Source organism: Centroberyx gerrardi, chromosome 12, assembly GCF_048128805.1.
Source record: "Centroberyx gerrardi isolate f3 chromosome 12, fCenGer3.hap1.cur.20231027, whole genome shotgun sequence".
NCBI lineage: Eukaryota > Metazoa > Chordata > Actinopteri > Beryciformes > Berycidae > Centroberyx > Centroberyx gerrardi.
The window spans coordinates 3,485,988-3,497,360 of NC_136008.1; the positions used below are offsets into that span (position 1 = coordinate 3,485,988).

At 40.5% G+C, this 11,373-nt stretch overlaps 1 protein-coding gene across 1 annotated transcript; it reads right to left on the reverse strand.

Annotated features, from left to right (window-relative positions):
* Positions 1–2,615: 2,615 nt before the first annotated feature.
* On the reverse strand, positions 2,616–11,119 carry LOC139923639 (uncharacterized). Its single transcript, XM_071914441.2, has 10 exons — positions 10,724–11,119; positions 9,902–10,267; positions 9,332–9,685; positions 9,104–9,121; positions 8,889–8,952; positions 8,759–8,802; positions 6,680–6,830; positions 5,583–5,696; positions 3,035–3,102; positions 2,616–2,787 (listed from the first exon to the last, which is right to left on the reverse strand). Exons 1-10 carry the CDS (start codon positions 11,117–11,119, stop codon positions 2,764–2,766), a joined length of 1,599 nt encoding a protein of 532 aa, XP_071770542.2. The 3' UTR covers positions 2,616–2,763.
* Positions 11,120–11,373: the final 254 nt, after the last annotated feature.

The following is an 11,373-nucleotide window of genomic DNA, read 5'->3' on the forward strand; positions in this document are numbered from 1 at the left end:
TGTGCTGGTGGGAATGTCTGATATCCAGCCTTAAACCTGCTTTCACATGCTATTTTGATGCAAAATCAAACCCAGAAGGCAAACTATAATATATATAATACTAAATATAACAAACTTCATTTTAACAAATGTCAGTGATGGTTAGTCTAACTACAAACCTGTAATAAAGCTACATGTGTGTATTAGTCTTTTCTTACCGGTGCTGACTGACACAAAACTTTATTTTTCTGCCATGCTGAGAAGGTTAAAGGTCAGCATTGCATCAAAACTCAAAAACTCTGGTAGCAATTTTTTTTCTGACGTTCCAACTTCATCATCCAACTTTGAATGGCGTTCATATGAAATGTGAAAATTTGTTTTTCCACTATATCTGAAAGCACATGAATGCAGCACAAATCTAATCCTAAATTTAAGGACCGGCTAAACGTCCTCACTTTGGAGGATTTCCCTCATCTTTCTATCCTTGTGAGGACATTTGGTCTTCTTAAGTATAGAAATACAAGAACACACTCATTCACACACACACACACACACACACACACTGCTGCATGTATGTTTAATGCGCATTAGTGTGTGTTCTGGATGTTTACAACGTCGCCCGCGGCCTCAAGGTCGGTTTCAGATACGACTTCTCAAATAGCGTTTTATTACAGCGTGACGTCTGAGAACACACACTCACCCCACACACACTCATACATGTGTGTACACACTTTCTAACGAGTCACGCTCCAAACATGAACTCAGGATATTGAATCTCTCGGCGACTGTCATGGTGACTTAAATAGAATCTATACAGGACATTTCCTGCCCATCTCGGTCGTAAACACGCTTCCATCATGCTAACAAACAGCGCCGCATCATGTGTTTGACCAAGACTGTAAACCCTGTCAGATCTGTCCGTGTGATCTAATGACATGTAACACGAAACAAATAGGGAAACTGTTATGAGACAACTTGTAAATGTGACTTCAGGTGTGTTTTAACATGCTTACCAGTCCATTATAAGAGAAACCACAGGATATACATGACAGAAATATATAACGCACACTAATCTGAAAAGGAAACAAGAAAAACATGTAATTTTGTCTCTGAAATATTAAAAAAGCCATTACCTGAATTTCCGTATTCAGTGTGTAAAACTATTTTGTCAATCCAGGATATAACTTAATATCCTTTAAAAAGCAGCACACTTAAATTTTTTAAAGGGCAGGTGTAAATGTTTCAAAATAGTGGATATTTTATTTCTATCTTTTTATAAAGATTTCAACAGAAATCTTTAGGTTTCCAGGTTCTGAAAAATGAAAATGAAAAATGAAGAAAAATGAAATAAAGAGTAAATAGACATTTTTACACACAAGACAAGGAAACAAAAGTAGAGACATGGAATATGTGACAAAAACTGTAATACAGCATATAAGTACAGCATAAAAATGTACTCTATGTGCAAACTTGATAAGATGAAACTGAGAGAAGATGAAACAAGAAGGATATGGGAATGTGAATAAAACAGAAATGTGAATTTACTACTAAGATGTTTACAGGTTTAGCCTAAAGTCCATTTTTACTAAACATCCCCTGTCAAAATAATGATGTTCAGCAACCTCCTTCTGTACTGGTCAAAAACAGCAAATGACTGTCTGGACATGATCAAGTCTGTGTCTCCATCTGCTGGTGAGTTGCTGAACTACAGTTGTTATATTTTTAAAGTTGCATTAGTATTGCATTGAGGTCAGCAGTTGCCACAGATTTCCAAAACCGCCTGCAGCAGTTGGGGGTTCAGTGCCTTGCTCAAGGGCAGCTACTGAGGGAAGAGAGAGCTTTCCTCATTCACTGCCTTAAACCAGAATGTCCCTCCTGTCCACCATCCAGTAAGAGCTTGCTGCATTTTAGTTGTTTTTTTTTTGTTTTGTTTTGTTTTGTTTTGTTTGTTTTTTGTATTTTTTAACTTTAACCAAGTTTCTGTGGCCTTATTTGAGAAATTAAAAATGCATGCTGAGTCAGTTGATAATTTTAAGAAGCTTCTAGAAATCTATTTCTAATATTACATACAGCAGGTAGTAGCTTAGTAGTGACTGTGTGATAACATTAACATCAGTGTGTTTGCTGGCTAGTTAGCTAGCTAACAGTTTGTTCAGGTTAACTGAGCTGATTCTTCTCAAGCTACAACTCAGAGTGTTTTGGAGTAGAGACTAGGGCTAAAGACAAGACAGTTTACTGTGTCACAGTAACCAAATCCACCTTATCACACTATTCACTTTTACTGAGAACGTTACTGAATGGATCTACAGCCACACCACAACAAGCTGATCAGCTGCTCTCTGCTTCTAGCTGCTTGTTGTTAGATATTTAGACTTTAATTGGACACAGATCATTCTCCAGTGGATCTCCATGATGGAGCCAGATGTGGTTGATAGGAGGTTTGTGATGCAGCTGCAGCTCTATAATGATTAATGTGTGTGTAATGTGAAAGTGTAAAATGTGACAATTCAATGCAGCAAATACCAAAAACAACATTCTGCATCATAAAATTGGAAAAACATGAACATTAGACATGCATATGTCTTAGTCCAAACATACAATAGGTGATTTTCTGCACTGAATAATGTTTTAAAAAATAAAGAATTGATTATGAAGACAGTGGTTCCCACAGCTCTGTGCTGCTAGTGCTAGCTGTGTTGTTAAACACAATTTCTAAAAACTTATCAAAGATTCATATGAAAGATTTCTCCTCTGGTCCGTCAAGCTCTGATTCCTTTTTTATCCTCAGACTATAGTTGACTTGATGAACTGAAAAGAGAGAAAAATCATATCATAAGAAACATACAAGACTCATTCATATCATCATTATTATTATTATTATTATTATTATTATTATTATTATTATTATAAGGGTGTAACAACACATTTAACCCTTTAACATTCACCCTGTAAACAGCTAAGGAAAGCAAATTTCTCATCACTAGCAACCCAAATAACCACAAACAATTTATTTTTATAATTATTTTTATAGTATTACCTATACATGTAAACTCACCTGCTGGAAAGAGAAGCTGGCGACCTGGCAGTCACATGGCAGATTGGTCTGATGGGCGTGGAAACGATCTGAGACAGGAAACACGTTCAGAATCAGAATCAGTTTAATTGGTAAGTAGATAGTCCAATATAGAGACATACACATATTAACAGACATGATTTTACACAATATACACATTTAATAATACTGTATATCAGGGGCGTACTGGCCATCGGGAGTACCGGGAGTTTTCCCTGTGGGCCGCTGGACAATTGGTATTAACATACATACATAGTATTAAAATAGAGACAAAAAAACCCACAGTTGAAAATCGATTGGTATGTGCCTAGATCGACTGGCCCATAGTGTTGCGGCTACTGGCCCACATGGGGGTGGGGCGGGGCCGTTTTAATATGATAGGCTATGCTCTACCAAATAGTTTCACATATCTCTACCTAGTAGCCAGTTAACTTTGGTCCACGTGGGTCTGTCCCGCCCCGTTCCCATCGCTGTTGTCAATCAGACACTGACAGTTTGATCTAACCCCTAACCTGTGTATCGGTGCGTTAAAATGGATAAAAAAATATGCTACCAAATGTAAGGGTGGTGCTGAAAAGCTGAGGGGGGAAAAAAGAAATCACTCGAGGCAGATGCAGCTAAGTGCCTCAAAATGACTGACTATTCGTTTGGTGCTAGTTCTACCAGCACCAGTGGAGACGGCAGTGAGGATGGCCCCAGTATGAGTGGTGAACAACACAATACATCCATGGGTGAACATAGTGAGCCCAGCAATGAGACAGACAGCAGAGATGAGGGCAAGGGCAAAACAGCAGAGTCAGAGCCCCCAGAGCACCAGTGACATGGTAAGGTGGATGATGATAAGGCTTATTTGGCTAGCTTGCTTTTTAGCCATATCAGTCGCAAATGAGGTAGCTACACAGGTATAAATGAGAAATTCTAATACGCTGGCTTACTATTTTTTGTTTGATTAGCTTAGACTAACCACAAATGAGATCTTTTTTCCTTGCGTAAGGGTTTAATGAAACAAAAACTACTAAAAGTAATATTGAGAACCTTCTTATGGGCAGTCAGATGTCTCTTCATAGAGAGCAAGTGCACAGGAGGCAGCAAGTGTTGGAGCGCATCATAGATGTGGTTAAACTAACTGGCAAAAGGGGTTTGAGTTACAGAGGCTCACAGTCAGAGGCAGCTTATATGCTTGATGAAGACACCATCGATCACGGCAACTTTTTGGAAATGATCATTCTGTTTGGAAAGTATGACGTCTGTCTGAAGGAGCATCTCTGCATAGAGAAGGGCAGGAAAATGCATCAGTCTGGATTGAGAGGAGGTAGAGGTTCTTTACTCACTCTCCTATCCAAAACAACTGTCCACAACGTCATCACAACCATCCAACACAAAATGAAGGCCACTATCGCTACTCAAGTCCAGGAATCCGGTATGTTCTCTGTCCAGATTGATACCACACAGGACATCACAGCCCGAGATCAGTGCTCTGTCATTACAAGATATGTGACAGACATTATTCATAAGAGACTTGTTGCTGTAATTAAATGTGAGGCATCCACTGGGCAGTACTTTGTCCAAGTCTTAAGTGAAATGCTGGAAAACATGAACCTGGACATGAAGCAGTGCATTGGCAATTCAACTGATGGGGCCTCCAACATGCAAGGCCAATGAAAAGGTTTCTCTGCACTGCTCTCTGCAAAGTCCCCCAACCAAGTCCATGTGTGGTGCTGTGCACACATTTTGAACCTCGTTTTGGCAGACACAACAGAGAGTGTCTTGGCAAGTGGGTCTCTTTTTTCTCTCATGAACAACACTGCTGTTTTTATCAGAGAGTCCTACCAGAGGATGAACTTTTAGGAGAAGGCTTTGTGCTCTGCGACGTGACGATAACTGCACCACGGTTGTTAGCAAAATATTTTTTAAAAACAGATTGATAAAATATATATAATAATTTAATCTTGTATCATTTCTGTCTGACAGGATTTCACTTATTTAGAGAATGGAATGATGATTGGTAAACGGGAACCAAAACTCCTATTCACTGTCACCACACACGAAAAAAGAAAGATCCAGATAGGATCCGAAAGTCCTGAAAAGTCACTTGCAACTAAAAGACACATGAGGAGACTCCAAAAGTGTTGGTCTCCTGCTTTACTTTTCATGTTCATACAATCATTTGATCTGTTTACTTTCATTATGTCAAATACAGAGGACAAATCTACTACAGAGTGATGCATACAGTCAAACGTCCCAGTGCTGTTATACTGTATATCAGCACTCATGGAATGCCTCTTGTCCAATCAAATTACTCGACCAGAACTAACTGTGGTATAATTGTTTTAATGTGCTTCGTATACCAGATGGGAAGGTTTTCCTGATCAGGACTGTGCAGACAGGGCTCGGTGAAAGTTGTCAGAGAAAAGTATATTAAATTGACTTTTATATACGTTGTGCTGTCCAAAGTGGCAAACCCCACCCATCTGTATCTCAACAATCGCTAAGAATTAGTAGTAAAGACAGTCTGAGCCTTTGCCGTTACCTTTTAAGACCAGAAGTTTTGTTATGACGGCCACGAAGTCGTCGTAGTTGATCCCGCCTTGGAACTTGAATCTTCGCCACAGAGCTCTGAAGGTTTCAGCATCTAAAGTGAGTCCTGAAAGATAGAGACAGTGATGGATGTAGAGCAACCCATAGATGTACTGATCAGTGTGAATCAAGTGGCCGAAATCACGGGTGAATTTTTAAGCCGATCCTGAAGTACAGCAGCAGTTCCTCTAACGTCCGCTAGAGTCCGGCTCCAAAAAGACTTCAAACCGCCCAACTCCATGAAGTCAATGGACCACAACCCAACTTCTCCTAAACATAATAAAGTCAATAATTTTTTTTTTCCACAAGAGGTTATGGTCTCAGTAACTAATCTCACTTCTTCTAATGTGTGTCCTTATGGCTAATTTCAAAATAATTGTGTCATTAACAGGATGGCGCTGCAACGCCGCCTGCTATTGGTCCGTAATCGGCGACCTGTCGATCACTCGGAAAACTATCCCGTTTAACAACCGTTATATCCCATTAATGACACAAATATTTTGAATATTGCCATACGCACACATATTAGAAGAAGTAAAATTAGCTGCTGAGACCATAATCTGTTGTCGAAAAAATGTATTGACTTTATATTTAAGTTGGGCAGTGGTCCCATTGACTTGAATGGAGTTGGGAAGGATTTGGAGTCTTTTTGGAGCCGACCCTAGTGGACGTTAGAGGAACTGCAGCTTTCAGCCACTTCCTTACTGGCTTCAAAAGTCACCCGTGGTTTTGGCCGATTGGCTTGAACCCAGGTCAGCTGACTGGGACGTCTCTCTAACCACCAGGCAACCTGCTGGTTTTTCTTATTTGAACTGTAAGTATTCACAGTGAGTTATGTCTCAACCGAGTTAATGACCCTTTTGCCGATGGATCTTGTTAAAAACTCATTGGATGGTTTCAGAAATATGCAGGAATGAGAAGATAAGCATTTTCTTCCTTCGGGTTCATGGTTTTCATTCGACAACAGCAATATGAGAAATGAAATCCAGATAAATGCCAATGTGTGCATTTTTACTGTATTATAAAAAGGTATTTATATTATATTATTACCACGGACAGCCAGAGCCTTTTTCATCTGGACCTCAGTGACGGAGCCTGGATTCCTCCAGTCATAGCTCTCCAGATACTCCCTCCTGGTAACGCCCACATACTGTTCCAGTTTGGAGAACTCCGTCACATCCAGGTTACCAGACTTGTCTGCCTGAAAGATCTGGTTAAGAGCTCAAAATGATGACTTAGTAAACATATTGCACAACTCATTATTCCTGGCATCAAAGAGGCTCCCACTACAGTCGAAAAGCTCCCACTACACTGACATTGTACATTTTTCCTTTTCTTCCTTTTCCTTACCTTTTTTGGTATATTGCTCAACAATAAAAAAAACAAAAAAAACAACTTGTAGAGTCTTAAAGCTGCACTAAGCGATTTTCTGACCACTAGAGGGTGACAGAAAGGGCAACGCATTTGTAAATAAACCACAGCAAAGCTGCTGGGCTACAGAAGCCCCAAAGGACAAACCTAGTGAAGCACCGTGCATAAAGGCTAACAGCTAAGCTATCCGTACCTACGGAAAAGTCTCACCGGTTACCAGTCTCACTTTGACAGAGTTTCTCCTACTGAAGGTCACATGTCCCACAATGACAAGTGAAGAGGCAGGTAGCAACTTTACTAGTTTAACAACTTTACTAGTTTAACAAGTTTACTAGTTTAACAAATTTACTCACTCGCTTCATCGATTCCGCCTTACGGGAATTTTTTCAGGAACGGGAGTGGGAGAGCGCCGAGGGAGGAGACAAGCTAGTTTTAAAAAAATGAAAAGCTACTGGTCGGCCCGGGTTTTGACAACAAGCTTTAGAAAAGTGCTGAAAACAGCAACACAGCTGGCTGCTGTGTGGCTATTTGTTTATATCATCACGTCTCAAGGAAATCTCCACACGGCACACATTAGTTTCAGGATTGGTTATAGGGTCTGAAATCGCTTAGTGCTTGTTTAAGAATTAGATCAGAATGTGAATTCAAATAATACAGCACACAAAGATTTTGGGAGATTGGCCTGTTGGTCAACTGATTAAGTGATGAGAACACAGACACCAAAATCATCCATGTGTTCCTGGTAGATCATTGACTCCGGTGCTCCATGCTAACAATGTAGCATACACTATGTTGAGTGATAGGAGGTGACTAGCATTATCTCAGAAGTGATAAAATGAGAACTTGTTGCAGCTCTAAAGCTAAACGGTAAGTAATCTTGGCAGTGGCAGTTTTGGGTGGGAAATTGGTAAAATTTACACAAAATATGATACAAATATAATGTCCTGTTTTGAACTACCAGGGACTACTTCCCCTGTTTCCATAGGAAGTGAAGGTGGAGGGCTATCAGAGACTGACAGTGGATGAATACGTGTTTTCTCACCTGAAACTACCAGAAATAAAATACTATTGAGTTAATGCTATTTTATGAAAAAACAATAGAAAGCTACAGGCTATACAATAAAAAAAAGAAAACATTTTTATTACTAATTGGTCAGTCTTCTTACTTTGGATAATGCTAGCCTATTATCACTCAACAGAGCGCTGTAATGTTAGCATGGAGCACCAGAACGAATGATCTACATGGATCATTTTGGTGTGTATGTTCTCTTAATGGGTAAGTTGACCAACGGGCTGATCTCTTTTTCAAAACTTAATTTAATATAAAATTAAATTGTATTTATTTAAAGTTATAGAGCTAGTAACATACACTTACTAGTACTAGCATTTACTAAAATGCATTTACAATGTGTAAAATGCATTACTTCTACAACAAAAAATGTTTAATTGAAGAGTTTGAGTTTTTGCCCAATATGTCTCTGCCTCAGTTCTTCTACAGCTCCCATCAAATATCGCATCCAGTGCATTCAGGCCGTTAGAGTTTGGCGCCCCCTGTTGAGCCTCTGCAGCCCCACTCCAGCCTTTAAACATGTTTCATTTATTGCGCTGAAGACATTTTTTCATTCTCAAATTGACTGACTGAGCTATTGATCCAGGGATTGTGGTATGTGACAACTTAATGAGTTTAAATGTACTGAGCAGATCAGCATCATCATGTGCACAAAGCACAGCTGTGAAAACTTCACTTGCAAAGGATACATCCTTGAAAGTCAATAATATGTGGGCTGTCTCAAGACTCAGGGCTAAATTGGGGAAAATAAACGTGAACATGTGTGCAAATACAAAAGTGACAAGATGGCATTGTGAAACTAGAGAAAAATAAACTGACATTTGCCACGAACAGAATAGCCACGGTCGTTCAGCTTAGCCAGAACAGCCTCAGCATTTAGTTCCTGTTGGGAACAAGAGCAAATATAGTTAGATAACAGAAGATGATAGCTTACTACTTTATACAATATTCTTGTAGGTGCAATAAGTACGTTAAAGTAAGTTAGTAAAGTGTAAAGTTAGCATTCAGTTCTTGAAAGCACTTAGCTGAAGTACCTCAGGACTGCTGTCTTCCTGTGAAAGAAAGGGAAGAGGGTAAGGAGGACGTCATAATAATAATAATAATATGTTTATGTTCATAGCACCATTCATACTTAGAATGCAACTCAGAATTTCATAAATTAACTCTTCATTCGCTTTGTGGTCAAACTTCTAATTGTAACCCCTAATTTTAAACTTAACTGTTTTGATTCCTTCTCCATCAACAAAGTTTCAGTTACGTACCGTCACACACATTTGCTCTGGGAAAGAGTCACACCGCAGCGCCTCTGGCCAATAGATGCCAAAATTGTTCATCAAAGTCTCACAGCCGTGTTTGGCTCTCTCACACAGCGACCTGCAGGGCCGCTGCACTTCCCCTCCCACGCACCGGGGGGCGTACACCAAACACAGGAAGAAGCGTATATCCACTGAGCAGACGCTTTTCACCAGCGAGTCCAAAAAGGACATTTTGATGGCAGCCTCTCTTTGGTTTGGGTGTCCCAGAAGGTTTGGCATAACCGTCATGTTGTAGGAGAGGCCGTCGCACATCGGTATGGTGATCGGCTCACACATCGCCCCGCTGCTGCTCACCCCAAACTGGTACAGCAGACAGAAATGCACATTATTATTGTCATAGCCTTTGACTAGGTATGTGTGGTGTTTGTTTAAAGTGATTAGTGTGTGTACACACCAGGTCACATATGTTTAATATATCCTATTATTGTTATTTTAATGTCAAACAAGTTACATATTGCATCTTTAAGTAATATCTGTGGACATTGCACCCACTTTGAATTACTGATGCAGACTTACGTGTTCACATGATTGCGTTGAAAATGCTTCACACCTTAAACTGTCTGGCCATTGGAAGCCAAATTTGTTCATCAGCTGCTCGCAGCCGGACCGTGCTTGTTCACAAAGCGTTCTGCAGGGAGGGCGAGCTCTCCCCGACACACACTGAGGAGTGTAGACGGAGCACAAGAAGGACTTCAGATGAGGGGAGCATCCCACTTTTACAAGTGGAAAAAACTGATGTACTTCAAGACCTGCATCTTCCTGTGTTTTGTGGCCCAGCATGTTGGGCATGACAGTTTCCTTGTAAGGCAGGTCTGTGCAGAGGGGGACAATGATTGGCTCACATGTTCCAGGGGGCGCTGAAGTAACAGAGCTGTCTTGACCCTGGATGAGAAGAAAACTAAATTAGTGAATTTTGAATAAATGATATTTCTAAATATGGTTATTCCAACTAATATATAGAGTTCTTCAATTTCAATCCAATGTAGGGACATACGGAAGATGATTAGGGCCACATGTGAAAAAATGTATTTGAGTTCTTCTTCTATTTGAGACTTAAGTCAGAATTCTGAGTTTAATCTCAGAATTGATGCTACACTATTCTTGTTTCATTTTCTAATGTATTAAAAAGTATCCCACTGTTTTTTATGCATGTTGTGAAGGAGGCAAGAAAGGGCACTTGAGGAATTGATGAAAGGCTGTTGAGATTTTGAATTTCTCTTAAACCCTAAAAATAACTGGAGCAACCATGTCCCTAAGGACGAACCACATTTTAAGGATTATACATTCTCCTTTAATTTTGGCAACACTGCACTAGTTTCCAGATCATTTCATACTTACCTTTACACAGTTATACTCTGGTAAATCTTCACAGCGGATGTTCTCTGGCCAAGCTAACCACCTCTCTTTAAGGACCGGCTCACAGTCTCTCTTCACTCTCTCGCAGAGCGTTCGGCACGGTTTGGCCCGGCTGTCGTCTTCTGGGCCGCATTCAGGCACGACGACACGGCACATGAACACGGTGACATCTGGTGAGCAGCCCGTCCCCACAATCTGACCAATCTGCTGCAGGCTGTAGCCTTGGACTCCAGTCGGATGGAGGGTGGTGTCGTAGCCCACACCTCGACAAAAGTCGGCCGTTACTGGTTTGCACGGTTGCCTGTCTTCATCTGTTTCGCCGTGAGCCAGCTGAGGAGACAGTAGCAAGCCCAAAAGTGGCAAGACCCAAAGCTTCATGGCTTTCAGTTTTCTCAAAAAGTGTCCAGAAGTGTTTCAGGAAATCTTTTGCAGGTTTGTGATCTGTGTTGTGTGCTGCTGTGTTGTGGAGGTGGAGTATGAGGAGACTCAGAGTCCAGGGATGGATGAGATGGATCGAGTTTCTAAGAACACAAGTACTGACTTAGGACCACCGGTGAGGCCACATGACTATAGGATATTCAGCACAAGATAAGAGCCAAACTGGTCTCAGAGCAGCAGTCCTATTCTGAGAT

Coding starts and splice junctions, on each gene's coding strand:
- LOC139923639 (XM_071914441.2), bottom strand. CDS start 11,119: ATGAAGCTTTGGGTCTTGCCACTTTTGGGCTTGCTACTGTCTCCTCAG. Junction 8,803..8,888: donor CTATTCTGTTCGTGGCAAAT/GTCAGTTTATTT, acceptor TCCCCAATTTAG/CCCTGAGTCTTGAGACAGCC. Junction 5,697..6,679: donor AAAGGCTCTGGCTGTCCGTG/GTAATAATATAA, acceptor TCTATCTTTCAG/GACTCACTTTAGATGCTGAA.